The sequence below is a fragment of the Hemiscyllium ocellatum genome, chromosome 10 (assembly GCF_020745735.1).
Source record: "Hemiscyllium ocellatum isolate sHemOce1 chromosome 10, sHemOce1.pat.X.cur, whole genome shotgun sequence".
Classification (NCBI taxonomy): domain Eukaryota; kingdom Metazoa; phylum Chordata; class Chondrichthyes; order Orectolobiformes; family Hemiscylliidae; genus Hemiscyllium; species Hemiscyllium ocellatum.
Genome location: NC_083410.1, coordinates 71,845,602 through 71,868,346, shown reverse-complemented (window position 1 = coordinate 71,868,346; position 22,745 = coordinate 71,845,602). Strand labels below are relative to the sequence as shown.

Here is a 22,745-nt window from a genome sequence, read left to right as displayed (position 1 = left end):
GAATGTGTTTTCTATTCTCTGTTTGTTTTTGTTACAGTACCTAAGTTTTCTTTTATTTTTGGATGGGGGGTGTGGGGGTTCTCTCCCTTCTCCTCTTTAATTACGGATGTCCATTCTACCAAGGCGTCGTAATCTTCAGTGGTGATTACTCCCATTTTGTGGATTGCTGATGGACGGTGACAGTCAATCCTTAAAGGCTTGGATAAATGCCCTATCTGACCTGTTTATCATGGACATTCTGAACATTCCTGGTATATCTTAAATAATGTTTCTCTGTATTCAGATGCCCCTTCACCCTTTTGTTGTTTTGTGTTCGTAATTTTTGACCAATTTATAGGAGCTTATCCCAGGAGCCGTTGGATCTCGGCCTGAAAGCGATCAAAGGGTTCCTGCTGGTTGTGTATTTTGGTGCTCAGTGTGATGCCTTGGGTCCACTGACCACCCCTGCAGTCAAGCTTTGCTTGATTGCCAGGATCATCCTCATAAGAACCATCGTCCATCGACTGTCACTTGTCTTGTGGACAGGCTGCCCGGACAAGTCAGTGTGTATTACAGAGGTGTAAATGGTGGCCCACCCAGACAGTGTCTCATTCTGTCTGAAGTTTCGCATTCGAACTTCGGGGTTGTAACTGTCCCAGAGATTTTATTGGATTTCAGCCAGGGTAAAGGGTTCATCATGGGTCATTGGGTTTGCCTGAGTTCCTCCTGTTTTATTGTGGCAGTACTTACTTCCTCTGGGGAATTGTCTGTTGGTGGCAGAGGGGCCATAACCCTCCTTCGGAGTATATGGGGGCAATGGTCCCCACTGTGAATCTTCTAAAAATTGATTTCGCTTCTGTAATTCTTTCACGTGTGATTCAAAGATTCTTTTTTCTTCAGTCCATCATTTTGGTGGGTTCTGATCTTTGACCTATAATGCCAGCCAATTGATGCAACAAAAGGACCCTGAATTGCTTGGTCCCATCTTTCTTCTCACTTAAGACCCAATTTCACTGTTATTTAGAGTCTGGGACAGATCCCATTTCTTCACCACCCCCCATCTGTTTTATATGTGAATGCCTATCTATCATATATTGATTACTGAGAGACCCTGGGTGTCCCCATTGATCTTCCTGTTCCACAGTAATAAATTGTATGTTTATACTCATGATTCCTGCGATTTCTCAACCATGTTTAAACACTGGCCACGTCTTATTCGTGTTTTCAAACTCGGCGTCATTCCTATCAGAATCTGGTGATACCTAAATGGGGGGTGATCAAATCCCCGTACCCCGCTTACTTAAGTTTTGCCTCAGGCGGACTTACAACAATCTCAAACAGCGTCCAAGTTTCGTATCTCTGGTGTCCTTTTTCCAGTCTCCACTCCTATTTTAGGATCCTGATCTTTGCATGGTGGGGCTACCCCTCTCAACAACTAGTTCAGGTTAGGAGCGAGCGACAAATATCTCCTGGTCTATTTGCACTCAACTAAGACACCACACATTCACTCTCAACAGATCATCAATTACTGCAGTCTAATTATTTAACTTTGTTTGGTATCCTTTCCCGGTGTTCACGCTGTGACCACGTTTTCCGGACCTGTGTACAGGACCCTGCTCGCAGCACCAATTTGTTCGGTAAAAATAATACCAAAATATGAATTTAGCAGTGAATCAGACTAAGCTTTATTTACCAAAAGCTTTTGGGAGAAGTGAGGCACCTCAACGTGGTTCCACCAGGCTGCTTGTTTGTACAGATTACGGTCGTCTTTTATACCCTTGATTGCATGTTGTGTCACATTCACCTTCCTCTGGAAGGACCGCCGAGCATTCTGGGCAATTGTTCATCGCAAGATGTTTCCATTGGCTGTTGCAAGATGTTTCCATTGGCTGTTGCAAGATGTTTCCATTGTTGCTAGGTGTGTTGTTTTGTTAGGTAGCACACCACGATTACTTTGCACAATAACAGGAACAGCCTTTACAATAACTGGAACAGCCTTTCTGCAGTTGCTTGCAGAATCTAGTTTTGCACAGTAACAGAAACAGTTTTTCTGCAGTTGTTTGCAAAATCTAAAAGTCATTCTAAAGTTAGCATTTGTCCATTTATCCGTTTAGTTTCATATCTTCATACAGATAAGGAGGGTTGTGGGGACTAAAGGAAATTATGGCAATAGAGTTTACAGAGAAACACAGGAAAGGGGGCAAATATCAGCTATTTGGCCACAGGAGCCTGCCCTACCATGGCTGATCATCTAACTCAGTACGCTGTTCCTGCTTTCACCCCATTCTGTGATGTTATAGTGATTGGTGAATTTAGTGATATGGTGGGCTATAGTAGCTGGAGGAAGTTGTATAGGGATAGGGAATGCTATGGAGGCTGGAACAAGGGACAGAGGTAGGGAGGATTTTAAGAACGAGACGATTTTACAGAGAAATTGAAGTATGTATGGATGGGATGTGGTTACAGTCACAGAGGATGATTTTCTTGCTAATTCTCCTTTTGGTATTCAGTCTGAGAGCATGTTTGGTTAACAGTGGGAAAAGGTAGACCATTCATGAGTCCTAACAAGAAGAGATACTTACCTTGATAGCAAATTGTAATTTCTTGCATAGTAGCAATAGGTAGAAGTTAACCTGGCTAGTCACATATAATTACAAAGACTATCAGGACTCAGAGATGACACATCAGAGCTGGGCTCTTCATTCCCCAACCCAGGATTGTGACATCATTAGATTGGGTCCTTTTGTTTTGAAATGCATCTACAAGATGATTAGGGGTTTAGATAGGGTTGACAGTAAGAACCTTTTTCCGCTAATGGAGTCAGCTGTTACTAGGGGACACAGCTTTAAATTAAGGGGAGGTTGGTATGGGACAGATGTTAGGGGTAGATTCTTTACTGAGCGGGTTGTGAGTTCATGGAATGCCCTGCCAGTATCAGTGGTGGACTCTCCCTCTTTATGGTCATTTAAGCGGGCATTGGATAAGCATATGGAGGTTATTGGGCTAGTGTAGGTTAGGTAGGCTTCGGTTGGCGCAACATTGAAGGCCGAAGGGCCTGTACTGCGCTGTATTTTTCTATGTTTTATGTTCTATGTTTAAATTAACCCCAAAATAGGGACAGAGAGTCAAGGTGTGTACAGTGGGGTTGACAGGGGGTGGTGGGGGTTGGGATTTGGGTTTGGTCATTTCTAAACTTGTACTATAGTAGGTATGGAAGTGTCTTGAGTTAACCCATCTTTAGAGGTAGCTCCCTCATACTATTTAAGTTAATCTCAGGATTGCTATCAGTGCCAAGGTAAAAATGAAAGAATTGGAAGGACAAACATGTGGCTTGAGAGATGGTGCAGGAGGGAAGGGTTCAGATTTTTGGGACTTTAGAACTGATCTGGGGAAGGTGGGACTATTACAAATTGGATGGTCTACACCTGAACCAGACTGGAACTAATGTCCTTGGGGGAATTTTTGCTGTTCCTGTTGGGGAGAGTTTAAACTAATGTGGCAGGGGTCTGGGAACCAGAAGAGAAGACTAGTAGACAGTGAGGTGGAAACTAGAGGCTGTAAGGATCATGAAGTTAGCATTACCAAGGGGAAGAGCAAGCAGAGCGCAGATGAATGCAAAGGAACTGGTGGTCTGAAGTGCATATCCTTTAATGCAAGGAGTATAGTGGGTAAGGCAAATGAACTTAGGGCTTGGATTGTGTCTGGGAGTATGATGTTATTGCAGTCAGAGACTTGGTTGAAGGAAGGGCATGATTGGCAACTAAATGTTCCAGGATATAGGCACTTCAGACAGGACAGGGAGGGAAATAAAAGGGGGTGGGGTGGGGGTGGGAGGAGTGCATTGCAGGGATGATATCACAGCTGTGCTAAAGGAGGACATGATGGAGGGTTTGAGCAGTGAGGCATTATGGGTAGAGCTGAGAAATAAGAAGGGTGCAATTACATTGGGGCTGTACTACAGGCGTCCCAACAATATGTGAGATAGAAGAACAAATAGGTAAACAGATTATGGAGCGATGTAGAGGCAACAGGGTGGTGGTGATGGGAGATTTTAATGTTCCCAACATTGACTGGGATACACTTAGCTTCAGAGGTGTGGTTGGGGCAGAATTTGTAAGGAGCGTCCAGGAAAGTCTTCTAGAGCAGTATGTCAATAATCCAATTAAGGAAGCGGCCATATTGGACCTAGTGTTGGGGAATGAGCCAGGCTAGGTGGTAGAAGTTGCATTGGGGAATTTCTTTGGGAATAGTAACCACAATCCTGTAAATTTTAGAATACTTGTAGAAAAGGATGAGAGTGGTCCTAAGGGAAAAGTACTGAACTGGACCAAGGCCAACTATATCATAGTTCGGAGGAGCTGGGAAATGTGGATTGGGGGCAGCTATTTGAAGGGAAATCCACATTTGATATGTGGGAGGCTTTCAAAGATAGGTTGAAGATCGTGCAGGATAGGGATGTCCTTTTGAAAACCAGGGATAGGAAAGGCTAGATTGGTGAACTGAAGATGACAGGAGAATTGTGCAACTACCAAGAGGAAAAGGGAAGCACATATGAGGTCCAGGAACAGAACGTGCCTTGGAGGAATATCGGGAGAGTAGGACCAAACTTAAATGAGGAATCAAGTAGGATAAAAGGGGTAATGAAATAACTTTAATTAGTAGAATTAAGGAGAATCCTAAGTCTTTTTATTCAAAATAAGAAGCAAGACGGTAACGAGAGAAAGGATTGGTCCACTAAAGGATAACGAAGGAAGCCTGTGTGTCGAACCTGAGAAAATGGGTGAGATTCTCAATGATTACTTTGCATCAGTGTTCACTGAGGAGAGGGGCATGATGAATGTTGAGATTAGAGATAGAAGTTTCTTTGCTCTGGATCACATTGACATAAGGAGGGAGGATGTGTTGGGTAGGCTAAAGGATATTAAGGTGGACAAATCCCCAGCACCAAATGGTTGCTGAGGGAGGCGAGAGAGGAAATAGCTGGGGTCCTGATAGATAGCTTTGTAGCGTCCTTAAACACAGGTGAGGTGCTGGAGGACTGAAGGGTTGTTCATGCTATCCCCCGTACAAGAATGTGATATACATAAATGATCTGGAAGAGGGCATTGGTGTTCTGAACAGTAAGTTTGGAAATGACACTATGATTGATGGAGTAGCAGAAAGCATAAGGGACTGTCAAAGAATACAGGAGAATATAGATAGACTGGAGAGTTGGGCAGAGAAGTGGTAGATGGAGTTCAATCCGGGCAAATGTGAGGCAATGCATTTTGGAAGGTCTAATTCTAGAGCAAACTATACTGTAAATGGATGAGCCTTGAGAAAAGTTGATGAGCAGATAGGTCTGGGTGTTCAGGTCCATTGTACCCTGCACAGGTGGATAGAGTGGTCAAGAAGGCATATGGTATGCTTGCCTTCATCGGATGGGGTATTGAGTATAGGTCATTTTAAAATTGTACAAGACTTTGATTCGGTCGCATTTAGAATACTGTGTATTGTTCTGGTTGCCACATTACCAAAAGGATGTGGATGCTTTGGAGAGGGTGTAGAGAAAGTTTACAAGGATGTTGCTTGGTATGGAAGGTGCCAGCTATGAAAAGAGGTTTAGTAAGTTAGGATTGTTTTCATTAGAAAAAAGGAGATTGAGGGGGACCTGATTGAGGTCTACACAATCATGAAGGGTATAGACAGGATGGATAGGCATAACCTTTTTCCCAGGGTGAGGGATTCAATAATGAAAGGTCACTCATTCAAGGTGAGAGGAGAAAAGTGTAAGGGGGAATACAAGCAGAAAGTACTTTACACGGAGGGTGGTACGTGCCTGGAGCATGTTGCCAGCAGAGGTAGTAGAGGTAGATTCATTTAATGTGCGTCTGGACAGATGCATGAGTAGCTGGGGAGCAGAGGGATACAAACCCTTAGGAATTGGGCAATAGGTTTAGACAGTGCATTTGGATTGGCACAGGCTTGGAGGGCCAAAGGGCCTCTTCCTGAGCTGTAAATTTTCTTTGTTCTTAAGATTCTCCATAGTTTACCAACAGTTTTGTTAAATCTCCCGGATGGGTTTCTAGTATTTGGGAATGGAAGAAGTTTAAAGAGGTAAGATTAGGTAATATTTTGTTTAGGTGCTTAATGGCCACAACACCGTGTTTAATAACAGCTTGGTGCGCACAGCATCTTCCTCAGTTTTCTCAGGTGACTGGTTTTAAGAGACATTTGTACAGTTTGGAGGTCTTCAAGCAAAGAAATTTAGGATGGCTATTTTAATGAAACCTAAAAGTCTGATGGGCTTTACAGTAGGAAACCAGGAAATGGCATAAGCCCACTGCACCTCCATATCCAAATAGACTGGTTTGGAGATGAAGTGCTCCTTCCTTATATGAGAATGTGGTAGTAATGTCAATGGACAATCAATGCAGAACCCAGGTTAATGTTCTAGGGATGTAAGAATAAATCACATCTTGGCAGGTGATTACATTTGAAGTCAGTAACATTTGTAATAAACAGATAGCCTATTGGTGACCACTTGTAGAAACCTACCTGGTTCATTAATGTCTATGAAGGAAGGAAATCTGCTGTCCTTACCTGGTTTAGTCCACAGGTGACACCAAACACACAACATTAACCTTATCTGGGCAATTATGGATGGAAATTAATCGAGAATACTCGATGAATGGAAGTACACAAGGAAGCTCAGATGAACAGTGGAATCTTGAGGTTCTTGTCCATATATCCTTGAAGGCAATAGCACTGGTTAATAGGATAGTTAAGAAAGCATATGGAACACTTTCCTTCATCAGTCATGACATAGGTTATAAGAGCCGGGAGGTTATGTTGGAGCTGTGAGAAAAAACTGGTTAGGCCGCAGCTGGAGTACTATGTACAGTTCTAGTCACCACAGTGTAGGTGTGGTATGATTGCATTGGAAGGATTGCAGAGGAGATTCACCGGGCCTTTGTCTAGACTGAAACTCTTTTGTTATGAAAAGAGCTTGGATAAGATTTGTTAAGAGTAGAGGGACTGAGGGGATCCTGAGTGAGGAGTGGAAGATTGAGAGGGGCATGGATATATAGTTAGGAAGCAACTGACAATAACATGGGGAATAATTTTAAGGTGGTAGGTAGCAAGTTTGGGGGGTGTGGGGTGGACTTTAGAAAAGCATTTTTACCCAGAGAGTGGTGGTAATCTGGATTGCACTGATTGGGAGGTTAGTAGAAGCAGGGGACCTCTCAACCATTTTAAAAAAGTGTGTGGATAAGCATGCAAAATGTCCTAACATGCAAGGTTGTAGGTCTAGTGCGAAAAAGTGGGATTTGTGTAGATATGTCTGCAAAGCCTTGTTGGACTGAAGGGTCTCTTCTGCACTTTGACTCCATGACTCTACAATTTTAATGCTGGTCTAGTTAAAGATGCTGACATCCTATAAATGATCTTAAAATACAGGTCTTTATTTTCCAATCCCTGTCTGAATAAAATTATTCTTTCATCGAACACCACCTTTAACTATTTTTATTTCCTCCAACTAAAATGTTTTTGTTATTTCTGAGCTATTTTTTCAGGGTTACGGAATCAAGGACTGGAAGGCATCAGTTTAAGGTTAGAGGGGAAGGAATAAATGGGAATCTGAGGGGCAAATTTGTTGCACACAGGTGGTATGGCATATGGAGTGAGCTGCTAGCGAAAGTGGTTGAAGTGGATATGTTAAGAAAAAGCACTTCATTTGATCAGCAATCTATTCACCACCTTAAGCATTCAATCTACCCATTAACTGAAACATTCAATCTGTCCACCTGTTGTGGCAGGTGAGTGCACCATGTGAAAGATGCATTGCATCTACGCACCAAGGCTTCAATTGCACTTTCCAAACGTGCAGTTTCCACCACCTAGACTTTGTCATACATCTTTACTTGTGAGTTCACTTCCAAGCTATGTGCCATTCTGACTTGTATCTATATATTTCTGTTTGTTTGTTCCCTGGTCTAATGGCTGGAGTTTCTGCTGTAACAGCATTTAGTAGTAACTACACTATGGTTCAAAAACTCAACTCAACACTGTCAAGATCTCTTAGGGATGAGCAACAAATACTGACTTTGGTAGATACCACCAATACCCAGAAAAGAAATATTATCAATTTGGCTTCCAATTTCGACTCCTTCCTTACCTTCACCTGGCCAATCTCTGACTCTTCCTTCCTTTAGCTTCAATATAATTCCTATAAATAATGACAGTCACCAAATCAAATGACTCCCTTAGCTAATCACAACTTAATTTCATTGTACCTGCTTCATCTTAAAAACACCATTGCATTTTCCATGTTTTTCCATTATTGTCTGGAACAAGGTGTCTCTAAGAACCTGCCGACTCCTTAAGCAGTGTACACACAGTATTAATTTCCCCAGGTACCTTAGCCTATATCAGGAAATGATTACTCAGCATGAGTGTACAGTCAATGAAACAGGTCACAACTTTATTTGAAGACAGCAAAGATTAAAAGTTCAATTTTGCACTTCTAGCAACTCTATTCCTATTCTTTAGAAATTTCAAGTATTTCCCAGATACTCCTAAGTTTGCTGGTCTGATGAATTGTTCAGTGTGTTCCTTTCTTCACAGGTTAACTCTGTTTCTTTGTCTCTGGTCTGAGGGTGAGCTGCTATATCCTAACATGTCTCTAGGTAGGTTGGGGAGTTGGGACTGAGTCTAGGACTGGGTTCTTATACTCACCTGGTTACCTTCTGAAACTTTCCAAGGACTTAACAAATCAGAGGTATCAAATTAATTGGCTCGATCACCTTGAAATGCTGCTAATTGCTCTTGATTGTTTGCTTAATTGATGTGTCTGCTCTTAGGCCATGGAGTCTGGTTTTATCTCAAAATATACACATGGTCTTTTGTCTTACTGAGGCATGTCTCGCTCCAAGCATGTAATGTTTGTTTATCAGGAAGGGTAAAATTGTCATTTCACACTTCTGAAGTGTTTTGGTGCCTCTCTGGTTTCAATTGTCTGGGCTTGGACCTTGCAAGGACTTGATCCTCAGGCAGAATTGTCTCTTGTATCTGTCTTAGAACATAGAAAAATACAGCGCAGTACAGGCTCTTCGGCACTCAATGTTACGCCGATCCAAGCCCACCTAACCTACACTAGCCCACTATCCTCCATATGCCTATCCAATGCCCGTTTAAATGCCCATAAAGAGGGAGAGTCCACCCACTGTTACTGGCAGGGCATTCCATGAACTCACGACTCGCTGAGTAAAGAATCTACCCCTAACGTCTGTCCTATATCTACCACTCCTTAATTTAAAGCTATGCCCCTCGTAATATCTGACTCCATACGTGGAAAAAGGTTCTCATGGTCAACCCTATCTAAACCCCTAATCATCTTGTACACCTCTATCAAGTCACCCCTAAACCTTCTTTTCTCCAATGAAAACAGCCCCAAGTGCCTCAGCCTTTCCTCATACGATCTTCCTACCATACCAGGCAACATCCTACTAAACCTCCTTTGCACCCGTTCCAGTGCCTCCACATCCTTCCTATAGTATGGCGACCAAAACTGCACACAATACTCCAGATGTGGCCGCACCAGAGACTTATACAACTGCAACATGACCTCAGGACTCCGGAACTCAATTCCTCTACCAATAAAAGCCAGTACAATATATGCCTTCTTCACAGCACTATTTACCTGGGTGGCAACTTTCAGAGATCTGTGTACATGGACACCAAGATCCCTCTGCTCATCCACACTACCAAGTATCCGACCATTAGCCCAGTACTCCAATATCTTGACTCAGGCATTCCCGATATACTTGGCTTTTTGGCCATTTTGATGCCCCATTTATTTCAACCACCTGATGAAGGAGCAGCGCTCTGAAAGCTAGTGCTTCCAAATAAATCTGTTGGAGTATAACATGGTGTTGTGTGATTTTTAACTTTGTACACCCCAGTCAACGCTGGTGTCTCCAAATCATGACTGTTTGTTTCAGTTTCTGAACCTGTATTTCTGGCATCCTTTAATAATTTTTATTTCATTTGAGCAGTCACAGGCTGCTACATAATCAAGATCACATCATTTTGATGATACAGCTTTACATGCAAGCACTTAGAATGCTACAGCACAGTAGAGGCCCTTCGGCCTTCGATGTTGCGCTGACCTGTGAAATTAATCTGATGCCCATGTAACCTACACTGTTCCATTATTATCCATATGTATGTCCAATGCTCATTTAAATGTCCTTAACATGCGCAAGTCTAATACTATTTCAGGTAGGCCGTTCCATGCCCCTACTACTGAGTAAGGAAACTACACCTGATTTAGGACATCCTAAATCTATCACACCTCAATTTAAAGCTATGTCTCCTCATGTTAGTCTTCACCATCCGAAGAAGAAGGCTCTCACTGTCCACTCGATCTAACCCTCTGATTATCTTATATGTCTTGATTAAGTCACCTCTCAACCTTCTTCTCTCCAGTGAAAACAGCCTCAGTTCCCTTAGCCTTTCTTCTTAAGACCTTTCTTCAATACCAGGCAATATCCTAGTAAGTCTCCTCTGAACCCTTTCCAAAGCTTCTACATCCTTCCTATAATGTGGTGACCAGAACTGTATGCAATACTCCTGGTGCGGCCTTACTCGTTGTCTTGTACAGCTGAAGCATGATCTTCGTGGTACACCAATAAACACCGATACCATATGCCTTCTTAACAACCCTATCAACCTGGGTGGCAACTTTTAGGGATTTATGTACCTGGACAGAGAGATCTCTCTGTTCATCTACACTGCCAAGAGTTTTACCATTAGCCCAGTACTCTGCATTCCTATCACTTCTGAAGTGAATTACCTCACACTTTCCCACATTAAACTCCATTTGCCACTTCTCAGCCCAGCTCTGCATCTTATCAATGTTCCTCTGTAATCCACAACATTCTTCAGCACTATCCACAACTCTGTCTACCTTAGTGTCATCCACAAATTTACTAACACATCCTTATATACCCACATCCAGATCATTTATAAAAATGACAACAGCAGTGGCCCCAAAACAGATCCTTGCAGCACACTACTGGCAACTGAGCTCCAGGATGATTATTTTCATCAACCGCTACCCTCTGACTTCTCTCAGTTAACCAATTTCTGATCCAAGCCACTGAATCACCTTCAATCCCAAAACTCTGTGTTTTGTGCAATAGCCTACTGTGTGGAACCTTAACAAATGCTTTACTGAAGTCCACATACACCATATCAACCACTTTATCTTCATCCATCTGTTTTGTCACCTTCCCAAAGAACTCAATAATGTTAGTTAGGCACGACCTGCCCTTCACAAAACCGTGTTGATTAACCCTAATTAAATTATTCCTTTCCAGATGATTATAAATCCTATCTCTTACAACCTTTTCCAACATTTTACTGATAACAGAAATAGCCAACCCTGGCAACATCCTTGTAAATCTTTTCTGAGCTCATTCAAGTTTCACAACATCCTTCCGATAGGAAAGAGACCAGAATTGCACACAATATTACAACAGTGGCCTAACCAATGTTCGGTTCAGCCACAACATGACATTGCAACTCCTGTACTCCATACTCCGACCAATAAAGGAAAGGGTACCAAACATCGCCTTCACTATCCTACCTACCTGCGACTCTATTTTCAAGGAGCTGTTAACTTGCACTCCGAGGTCTCTTTGTTCAGCATTACTCCCCAGGACCTTCCTGTTAAGTTATAAGATTTGCTTTCCCAAAATGCAGCACCTCACATTTACCTAAATTAAATTCCATCTGCTACTCCCCAGCCCGTTGGCTCATCTGATCAAGATCCCATTGTAATTCGATGTAACCTTCTTCACTGTCCACTACGCCTCCACTTTTGGTGTCATCTGCAAACTTACCAGCTATACCACTTAAGCTTATATCCAAATCATTTCCATCAGGATTTTATATTTCTATGAGATCCCCCTTCACTCTTGTAACTTCCAGTGAGTACAAGCCCTCGTTCCAATCTTTCATCATATATCAATCCTGATTTCCTGGGAATCAGTCTGGTGACCCTTCACTGGATTCCCTCAATAACCAGAATGTCCTTCCTCAGAATAGGAGAACAAAACTGCACATAATACTCAGGGTGTGGCCTCACCAAGGTCTTGTATAACTGCAGTAAGACATCCTTACTTGGACACTCAAATCTTCTCACTATGAATGCCATTAGCTTTCTTCATTGCCTCATGCCAACCTTCAGCGACTGTTTCACCATGACACCTAGGTCTTGTTGCACCTCACCTTTTCCTAAAGCGCCACCATTCAGATAATAATCTGGCTTCCTGTTTTTGTGTCCAAAGTGGATAACCTCACATTATAAGCCAAGTATTTGCTTACTCAGCCAGTTTGTCCAAGTCACCCTGCAGCCTCTTAGCATCGTCCTCACAGTACATACTGTCACCCAGCTCAGTGTCATGTGAAAATTTGGAGATATGGCATTCAATTCTTTCATCCAAATCCATAATATATATTGTGAACAACTGGGGTCTCAGCACTGAACCCCACTTGTCACTGCCTGCCGCTATGAAAAGGACCCATTTATTCCAACTCTCTGCTTCTTGTCTGACAACCAGCTCTCGAGCTATGTCAATACATTACCTCCGATACCATGAGCTTTAATTTTTTTCACTAATCTCTTGTGTGGGAGTTTGTCAAAAGCCTTTTTAAAGTCCAGATACACAACATCTACTGATTTAACCTTTGACCACGCTACTGGTCACATCGTCAAATTCCAAAAGATTTGTCAAACATGATTTCTCTTTAGTGAATGTATACTGACTAGGATTGATTCTGTCACTGCTTTTCAAATGATCATTTATTACACTCTTATTAATTGACTCCAGCATTTTCCCCACCACCGAAGTCAGGGTGACTGGCCTATAATTCCCCATTTTTCTGTCTCCCTTTTTTAAAAAGTGGGGTTACATTAGCTACCCTCCAGTCCATTGGAATTCTTCCAGAGTCTACATAATGCTGGAAAATGATCACCAATGTGTCTGTTATTTCTAGGGCCATTTCCTTAAGTACTTTGGGGTGCAGAGCATCAGACCGTGGAGACCTATCAGATTTTATTCCCATCAATTTCCCCAATACCCTTTTCTGACTAATAAAGGTGTCCTTCAGTTCCTCTATCATGCTTGACCCTTTGTGCCCTAGCATTTCCTGTAGGTTATTTGTGCCTTTCTTAGTGAAGACAGATCCAAAGTATTTGTTCAACTGATTTGCCAACTTTCTGTCCATTATGAATTCACTTGATCCCAACAGCAAGGGACCAACATTTGGCTTCACCAGTCTTTTTCTCATCACATACCAATGGGAATGTTTCCAGTCAGTTTTTCCTTTCTGCAAGCTTACCTTCATAATCATTTTTCCCTTTTGAATTAAACCCTTTGTCCTCCGCTGCTGAATTTTAAATTTCTCCCAGCACTCCGGTTTGCTGCTTTTTCTGGCAAATTTTTATGTCTCCTCTTTGGCTTTAACACTATCCCTTTTTACCTTGTTCACCATCGGTGAGCTACCTTCCCTGTTTTACTCTGACACCAGATAGGGATGTACAATTATTGAAGTTTATCCACGTGATCCTTAAATGTCTGCCATTGCCTATCCACCATCAACCTTTTAAGTATCCTTGGCCAGCTTATCCTAGCCAATGCATGTCTCATACCATAAAAGCTAGCTTTCTTTAAGTTCAGGATGATATGGAATGGCAGAGCAGCATTAAAGGGTTGAATGGCCCCTCCTAGTTTCTGTGACACACAAATCATGGAGTACAATCCATGGAGTATCATGATTTATTGGATCATATACTTCAGTCAAGTCAGTGAATGTAATGAAAAGTTCCTCGTGAAAAATGGGATACCTAGAGAGAAGAGATTTTGGCTACAGATAAGGTTTATTCCTAGGAAGTAGAAAAACATGCCAAACAAATCCAAAAATCTCTGAATGATAGGAGAAAAAAAGATTAAGTTAGAGAAGGAAAAATGTACTTCCATCAGGTGTTAAGGGAGGATACAACTGGGAGCTAGTTGATTTATAGATTATTCACTGGAAAAGTAAAAAAGCAAAGAAGAGAATCCAGGACATTGTATGAAAAGGGGCTAATGTGAAAGGAAATTCTTAAGTTTTCTGTGGATGTATAAATAGTAACAGAGTGAGAAAGTGGGGCTAAGTTGGGATGAAAAGAGAATTTACACCTGGAGGCAGAGAGTATGGCTGAGACATGAAATGAATACTTGGCATCCATCTTTCCAAAGAAATATGTTGCTGCTTGGGTCACTGGGACAAAGAGGTAATTCGGACATCTGAAGAATTTTAAATTGTTAAGGAGGCAGCATGGGGCAGCTTTTCTGCTCTTAGTATTGAGACGGTAGCCAAACCAAATGTATTTCACCCATGGACATGGAGGGAAGAGATTGTAGAAATTGTGGAGGCATTGGCCATAATTCTCCAATCTTCCTTCAACTTAAGGTATGCTAAAGGACTGGAGAATTGTAAATGGTACATTGTTTAAAACAGAAGTTTGCAAAGATAGGTCCATTGGTTTAACCTTGTTGGTGGGGAAACTTCTAAAAATGATAATTGGGAAGAAAATCATAGTCACTTGAACGAATGCAGATTAATCAAGGACAACCAGCATTGATTTATTAAAGTAAAAAATGAGGTCTGCAGATGCTGGAGATCACAGCTGCAAATGTGTTGCTGGTCAAAGCACAGCAGGCCAGGCAGCATCTCAAGGCAAGTTGTTTTAACTAAGTTGCTAGAACCTATTGCTGAGGCAGCAAAAGTTTGACGAAGGTAATGCTGATGATGGTATACTTGGCCTTCCAAGTGGTGAATGACAGCTTGTTGAGCAGAGTTACAGCTTATGGAAGATGAGGGACAGTGAAATATAAAATTTAGAATTGACTGAGTTATCTGAAGCACAAAATACTGATTTGGATTTTGTTTGAATCAGAAGAAGGTTTGTAGTGGAATTTCCCATTGATAGTTGTAGGGGCTTTGATCTTCCTGTTGTAAATTAATAAGATAGACTTTGGTGTACAGGGCACAATTTCAGAATTTGATTAAACTTTGATGTGAACTGTGAGGGTGTTAGTGTAGAACTTGGTGGAATGAGCCAACAAGTGAAATTGAATGCACAGAGGTGTGACGTTACTCATTGCAGTAAGAAGGATATGGAGAGAGAATATGAAAGACAGGTCATCATTCTAAAGGAATATAGAGGCAGAGGATCCTGGGGGTGTACATGCACAAATTATGGAAAGTGGCAGAATAGGGTGTCAAAGTGCTCAGTAAAGCATACAGCATTCTTAACTTTATCAATAGGAGAATATAGTACGACAGCAAAGAATAAAACAAAGGTTAACAGCAATAGTTGGAGAAACTCAGGTTGAGCAGCATCTGCAGAAAAAAAGCAAAGTTAGAGAGGTGGGAACATTGCATTATTGATAAAGGAGACCATCACTGGAGTAATGAGGGAGAATGTCTTCAAATGAAGCTATCTGGGTAAAGCTCAGAAACAAAAAATGGGCAATTACTTTGCTTGGATTGTACTGAAGGTCTCCCAACAGACAGAAGGAGATAAAGGAGCAGATATGTAGGCAAATCAGAGGTGAGTGTGGATTACGGTTATAATAGGGAATTTCAACTTTGCTAACATTGACACGTGATGGCGATCCTAGTTAGTGGGTGGACATTTTGAGGATAGTAACCATAATTCTGTAAGCTTCAAAGTCATTTTGCAAAGGAATAAGGATAGTGCTGAATTTGTGTTTAAATTAGGAAAGACTGATTACAGTATCATTCGACAGGAACTGGCAAACAGACTGGGATCAGATGCATGCAGGTAAATCTACATTTGGAAAGTGGAAGTCTTTTAAAAGTAGTATAGTGAGAATTTACGGCCAGTGTGTTAATTAGGAGGTATTAGGTGTTTTAGTGGGCATAAGGAGGCATAAATCTCCAGTCCCCAATGAGATGTATCCTGGGCTACTATGCGAAGCAGGAGAGGAGATTGCTGATGCTCCCTGACAAAATATTTAATACTTTGCTGGTCACAGGTAACTGGAGGGTAACTAATGTGGTTCCTTTGTTAAAGTAGGGCAGCAGGGAGATGCCAGGTGAGTACACTGCAGTTAATCTGATGTCAATGGGAGAGAAATTATTTGAAAGAAATTCTGAAGAATAGGATTAATCAGTACTTGGAAAGGCACAGACTGATCTGGGATTAGCGCAGAATCGTTGGAAGGAGATCTTGTCTGACTAATTTAATTTTATTTTTGAAAATGTAACTAAATATATTTGATGATTTGGTTTACATGGACTTCAGTAAGGCCTTTGACACGATCCCATGTGGAAGGCTGGTGCAAACGATGAGAGCCCACAGAATCCAAGACTAATTGACAAACTGGATCCAATATTGGCTTACAAATAGAAGGCAAAGAAGGAGGGGTTGTTTTTGTGATTGGAAGCTTGTTAATAGTGGTGCGCTACAGAGATCGGTGTTGGAGCCTTTGCTGTTTGTTATGTACATTAACAACTTAGATGCAAATGTGTAAGGTATAATTAGTAAGCTTGCAAATGACACCAAATTGATGGTGGTGTTGATCATGAGGACAATGGTCTCAGGCTAATCAAGAAGAGCAATGGCAGATGGAATTTGATCCTGACAAGTGTGAGGTGATGCATTTTGGGAGGCCTAATAAGGGTATATACAATCAATGATAAGTCCCGAGGGAGTACTGAGGAACAAAGGGACCTTGCTGTACAAGTCCAAAGATCCCTGAAGGTATCAGCTTAGGTAAACAGACTGGTGGAGGTGGGATATGATAATAGACAATGGACAACAGGTGCAGGAGTAGGCCATTCTGCCCTTCGAGCCTGCACCACCATTCAATATGATCATAACTGATCATCCTTAATCAGTATCCTGTTCCTGCCTTATCTCCATAACCCTTGATTCCACTATCCTTGAGAGCTCTATCCAACTCTTTCTTAAATGAATCCAGAGACTGGGCCTCCAATGCCCTCTTGGGCAGAGCATTCCACATAGCCACCACTCTCTGGATGAAGAAGTTTCTCCTCATCTCTGTCCTAAATGGTGCCTTCATCAGAGAGGCACACAATATAGGAGAAAAGTCTTATTGCAACTTTGTAGAACATTGGTTAGGCCACAGCTGGAATGCTGTATGTATTTCTGATCACCACACGACTGGAAGGATGTGATTGCAATGGAGAGGGTGCAGAGGAGGTTACATTTCAGGCAAAATCCTGATGAAAGTCTAAGGGTAGGCTGGGTTGTTTATCCTGGAGTAGAGGATGCTGAGGGGGGATCTGATTAAAGTATACAAAGTTATGCAAGGTATAGATTGGGTAGATCGTGAGAACCTTTTCATTATGGCTGATGTGTCTAAGAGCAGAGGACATAAATTTTTAAGGTGAAGAGGTTTTTTCACCCAGAAGATGATAGAAATATGGAACTCACTGCCTGACAGTGTGGTGGAGTCAGGTACTCCTACATCATTTAAGAAGCATTTGGACAAAAACTTAAAATGCCAGGATGTAGAGATGCTGGTGTTGGAGTGGGATGGACAAAGTCAAAAGTCACATGACACCAGGTTGTGTTCCAATAGGCTTATTTGAAATCGCAAGCTTTCGGAGCGTTGCTCCATTGTCAAGTGAAGTCGCACTTTAACTGAAGATGGAACAGCTTCCAAAAGCTTGAGATTTCAAATAAACATGTTGGACTGGTATCATGTGACTTCTGACTCAAAATTCTAGGGCACCGTAGGCTATAAGCACACTTTAGTGGGATAAGTATTGTTTGATGTTTGTTGATTTGGCATAGACATAGTGGACTTGTTTCTTTGTTGTATGACTAACTTCGAATAGTTGAAACTTCAAATGCAGTGAACATCTATCGAGGCCCTATTTAGGCTTCAGGTAGTTGTCCGATAACTGTTCCTCTGTCAGCTGAGTAAGCTACCTTTATTAACCTTCTAACTAGACTACTGAATTTTAAACTTGTAAAATGGGAAAAGGTATGACAGATTTACCAGTTTTATTTCCACACTGTTCTGAAAGCGCTAAAATGTATGCTGACTCGGGCTGTCTGTCACTCCGGATGTGATCTCTCCTTCCTGAATGTTCGAAGCTTACTAATCGTGCATGTTAAACAAACTCTCCAAATCCTGTCAAGCTAGGATCTGAGTTTATAAAGTGTCTGTGTGAGGTGTAATTAGGTTTGGTGTTGTAGTAGGTTTGGTGTCAGTTTAATAGTTACCCAGTAGTTAGACTAGGTTTTAAGAGGCAAACGTTTCCTCAGTAACATTTTACTTAACAGCAGTGGAATGGCTGGAATTGTCTCATTTGAATGCACACTTTGAAGAGGGTCCAGACTCAAGGGAATTACTGATTAAAATCTTCAATTTCCTGTGGAATTCCCGTGGAGTCTGCTGCATTGGGAATTCCACAGAGTCCTGATGCGCAACTCTCATCTGTGCTACAGAACTGATTCTCAGGCAACTGGAAAATCTGAACCAATTATATGAGGGACTTGAGAAAACCCAGATGGTTGGTCTTTGTCCTTTAGATTCCTGAGCAGATCCTCCCCAAGCCTGAATAATGACATATTGGGCAACACTGAACATCCTCTATTCTAACCCTTTCAGATCCTAAAATCCACAAAATATTCTCCATCACCGCAGGACTTGGAAAATGGACTCTAGTAGAAGTCTGTGGTGTACCTTTATTTACCATGAGGACTTGAGGTGCTATTGTTGTGCATGTAATCTTGATGGGTTGATTAAGATTTCTGTGATGTAGACTGATCTTGTTGCAGCTTTGTATTGCCTTAATAATTGATAAGTTTCCTGTGTCCCAGTGAGAGCTTATTGGATCACACTTTGGCTGGCACGTAATCCCTTCCCACCAGACGTGCCTGCCTTCGGTCACCCTACCAGAAGGCGAGAACTCCTAAGGGCATCATTCGGGATCTTTGGAGCATACAAGCCATTCTTCATCATGGACTGACTATCTTTGTGCATTGGATAAGAAAAACATTCCTTTTTTCCTGGGAAAAAAAAATCAAGATATATTCATGAGGTTTTGTAAGCAGATAGCTTGCAAACATTGCCAAATGCTTTAGGTGGGAATAGCCATCTCCCCATGCAACAGCTTAACTTCGAACTCTCCATAAATAATGACATAGCTAGAATTAGTAAAGGAAAACGTCTTGTATTTGTATAACTCTTGGCAATTTTTCAGAATCTTGAAGGCCCTTTAAAATAATTTATTACACGTGTAGCCAACTGGACATTGGATGTACAAAAGTCCACGTTCTGACAAATTGTAGTAGTTGAAAGATCTCTATTCTTTGTGAAGCTATGTTAGCACATCTTTTTAGATTAGATTAGACTTACAGTGTGGAAACAGGCCCTTCGGCCCAACAAGTCCACACCGACCCGCCGAAGCGCAACCCACCCATACCCCTACATTTACCCCTTACCTAACACTACGGGCAATTTAGCTTGGCCAATTCACCTGACCCGTACATCTTTGTGACTGTGGGAGGAAACCGGAGCACCCGGAGGAAACCCACGCAGACACGGGGAGAATGTGCAAACTCCACACAGTCAGTCGCCTGAGTCGGGAATTGAACCCGGGTCTACAGGTGCTGTGAGGCAGCAGTGCTAACCACTGTGCCACCGTGCCGCCCATACATTATTTAACATATGTTCCAGTTCCATGCTTAGGTATGTCTGTTCATATGTGTGCATGCAACTTGTATCAGTTTAAACCATCAAAACTGAGAAGTGCCCAACAAAATGCACGTTTACAAAGTATATCAAGATATTTTGTAAGTATCAGAATAATTGAATTCTTTACTGTTGCATGTTGCATTAATGTCACATTGCCATGCTATTAGTACATGAGGGCAGGTCTTGACTTTGTGCATGACTAGCACACTGCATGCATTCAGGGTGGCATTCATATTTTCTCCCCTGTTTGTAAATAATTTAAATTAATGTATAGAGTTAATCAAAATTTGATACACAGACAGGATCTGATCAGAAAGATGTGGACCTGGATTTTTTGAAAAAGCATCTGTCAATGTTGGGAGTAAAGCAAGTTGACTTTATTTTTAAAAGTGTTGAATTATTTTAGGATAAAGTGGATTGTCATAGCTGCTGTGGTAGAATTTGTCACAGTTGTCAATGTGTGAGCAGGGTTTTTGAATCCAGTTATTGAATATGCAATGGCCGAAAGTATCTCTCAGTAAGATGGAAGCTCCTAATAAAGACTCCTCTTCAATTTTGTGGTAAAAAAACAGAACTTCCTGATGGAAAGTCAAAGTGAATCATAACCTTCCCTTTCCAAAGATGCTGCTGGACCTGCTGAGTATTCATGTTCCGATTTTTAAAAAAATCTGATTTCAAGCATCTGCACTATTTTGCTTTAGAATTCTCAAACAGTTGGACAATGATTCAGAATCATTCATGTCAAGTTACGCATTGTACTCTGTAAAAACTGACAAGTGTTAATGTTCTTTCATTGCAGTTATTTCCAACTGGAAGCTGAAGAATGTAAAGGTTCTACCTCATGAAAAAGGATTGCAAGTCCTCTGGGAGCAACAGAAAAATGTGTCCAAGAAACCTGTGGCTCACTATACTATTGGCTATGGTAAAACTCTGGAAAACCTCAAATTCATCAAGGCAGAGGAAAACAAACGGTCTTTTTTATTACAGGATGTAGGTAAGTGGGTCACTGGCAATTTGCGATGTGAAATAGAAATACCACAAAGAAAAATACAGCGCAGGACCGAGCTCTTTAGCCCTCCAAAACTATGTCACCACATTTTATCCTTCCATGCTAAAATTGTCTTCATTGACAGTCATAGAGATGCACAGCATAGAAACATGGTCCAAATTGTTCAACCCGACCAGATATCCTAACTTAATCTAGACCAATTTTCCAGCACTTGGCCCATATCCCTCCAACTCCTTCTTATTCATATACCCATCCAGATGTCTTTTAAATGTTGGAATTGTACCAGCCTCCACTTCTTCCTCTGGCAGCTCATTCCAAACATGCACCACACTCTGAAAAGTTGCCTTTTAGGTCTCTTTTAAATTTTACCCCTCTCACCCTAAACTTATGCCCTCTAGTTCTGGACTTCCCTATCCCAGGGAAAAGACTTTGTCTATTTATCCTATCAATGCCCCTCATAATTTTATAAACCTCTATACGCTCACCCCTCAGCCTCCAATGCTTCAGGGAAAACAGCCCTAGCCTATTCAGCCTCTCCCTGTGGCTCAAATGCTCCAACCCTAGCAACATCCTTGTAAATATTTTCTGAACCCTTTCATGTTTCACAATATCCTTCTGATATAAAGGAGACCAGAAATGTACGCAATATTCCAAATGTGGCCGAACCAATGTCCTGTACAGCCACAGCATGACCTCCCAACTCTTATACGCAATGCTCTGACCAATAAAGGAATGCATACTAAATGCGTTCACTATCCTACCTACCTGTAATCCACTTTCAAGGAACTGGGAACCTGCACTCCAAGGCCTCTTTGTTCAACAACACTCCCTAGGACCTGACCATTCAGTGTATAGGTCCTGTTCTGATTTGTTTTTCCAAAATGCAGCACCTCACGTTTATCTAAATTAAACTCTGTCAGCTACTCCTCAGCCCATTGATCCATCTGTTCAAGATCCTATTGTACTCTGAAGTAACCTTCTTCACTGTCCACTACACTTCCACTTTTGATTAGATTGGATTCCCTACAGTGTGGAAACAGGCCCTTCGGCCCAACCAGTTCACACCAACCCTCAGAACAATCCACCCAGACTCACTTCCCCCCAATTCACCTAACACAGTGGGCAATTTAGCATGGCCAATTCATCTGACCTGCACATCTTTGGACTGTGGGAGGAAACCCACACAGACAGAGGGAGAATGTGCAAACTCCACACAGACAGTCACCCGAGGCTGGAATCGATCCTGGGACACTGGTGCTGTGAGGTAGCCGTGCTAACCACTGAGCCATCATGCCGTCCCATCTGCGTGTCATCTGCAAACTTATTAATTATACTTCCTGTGTTTATATCCAAATCATTAATATAAATGATGAAATGCAGTGGACCCAGGACCAATTGTTGTGTCACAACTGGTCACAGGTCTCCATTCTGAGAAGTAACTCACCACCACTACCCTCTGTCTTCTACCTTCGAGCCAGTTCTCTGTCCAAATGGCTAGTTCTCCCTGTATTCCATAAGATCTAACTTTCATATGGGGAACCTTGTCAAACACCTTACTGGAGTGCATATAGATCACTTTCACCACTCTGCCCTCATCAATCCACTTTGTTACTACTTCAAAAATCACACTCAAGTTTGTGAGACACGATTTCCATGAACAAAGCCATGTTGACTATCCCTAATCAGTTCTTGCCTTTCCAAATACATGTACATCCTGTCCCTCAGGATTCCCTCCAACATCTTGCCCATCATCGACGTCAGGCTCACTAGTCTATAGTTTCCAGTATTGTCCTTACCACCCTTCTTAAAATGTGGCACCATGTTAGCCAACCTCCGGTCTTCCAGGACCTTAACTGTGACTATCAATGATACAAATATCTCCGCAAGTGGCCCAGCAATCATTTCCCTAGCTTCCCACAGAGTTCTAGGGTACACTTGATCAGGTCCTGGGGATTTATCCACTT

General features: G+C 41.8%; 1 protein-coding gene across 1 annotated transcript in view; it reads left to right on the top strand.

Moving 5' to 3' along the window:
- fndc1 (fibronectin type III domain containing 1) overlaps nt 1-22,745 on the top strand; it is a 364,919-nt gene that overhangs the window by 60,473 nt on the left and 281,701 nt on the right. The window contains exon 2 of the mRNA XM_060831599.1: nt 20,572-20,766. Coding sequence (XP_060687582.1) covers nt 20,572-20,766 — 195 coding nt within the window. The remainder of the gene's footprint in view (nt 1-20,571; nt 20,767-22,745) is intronic.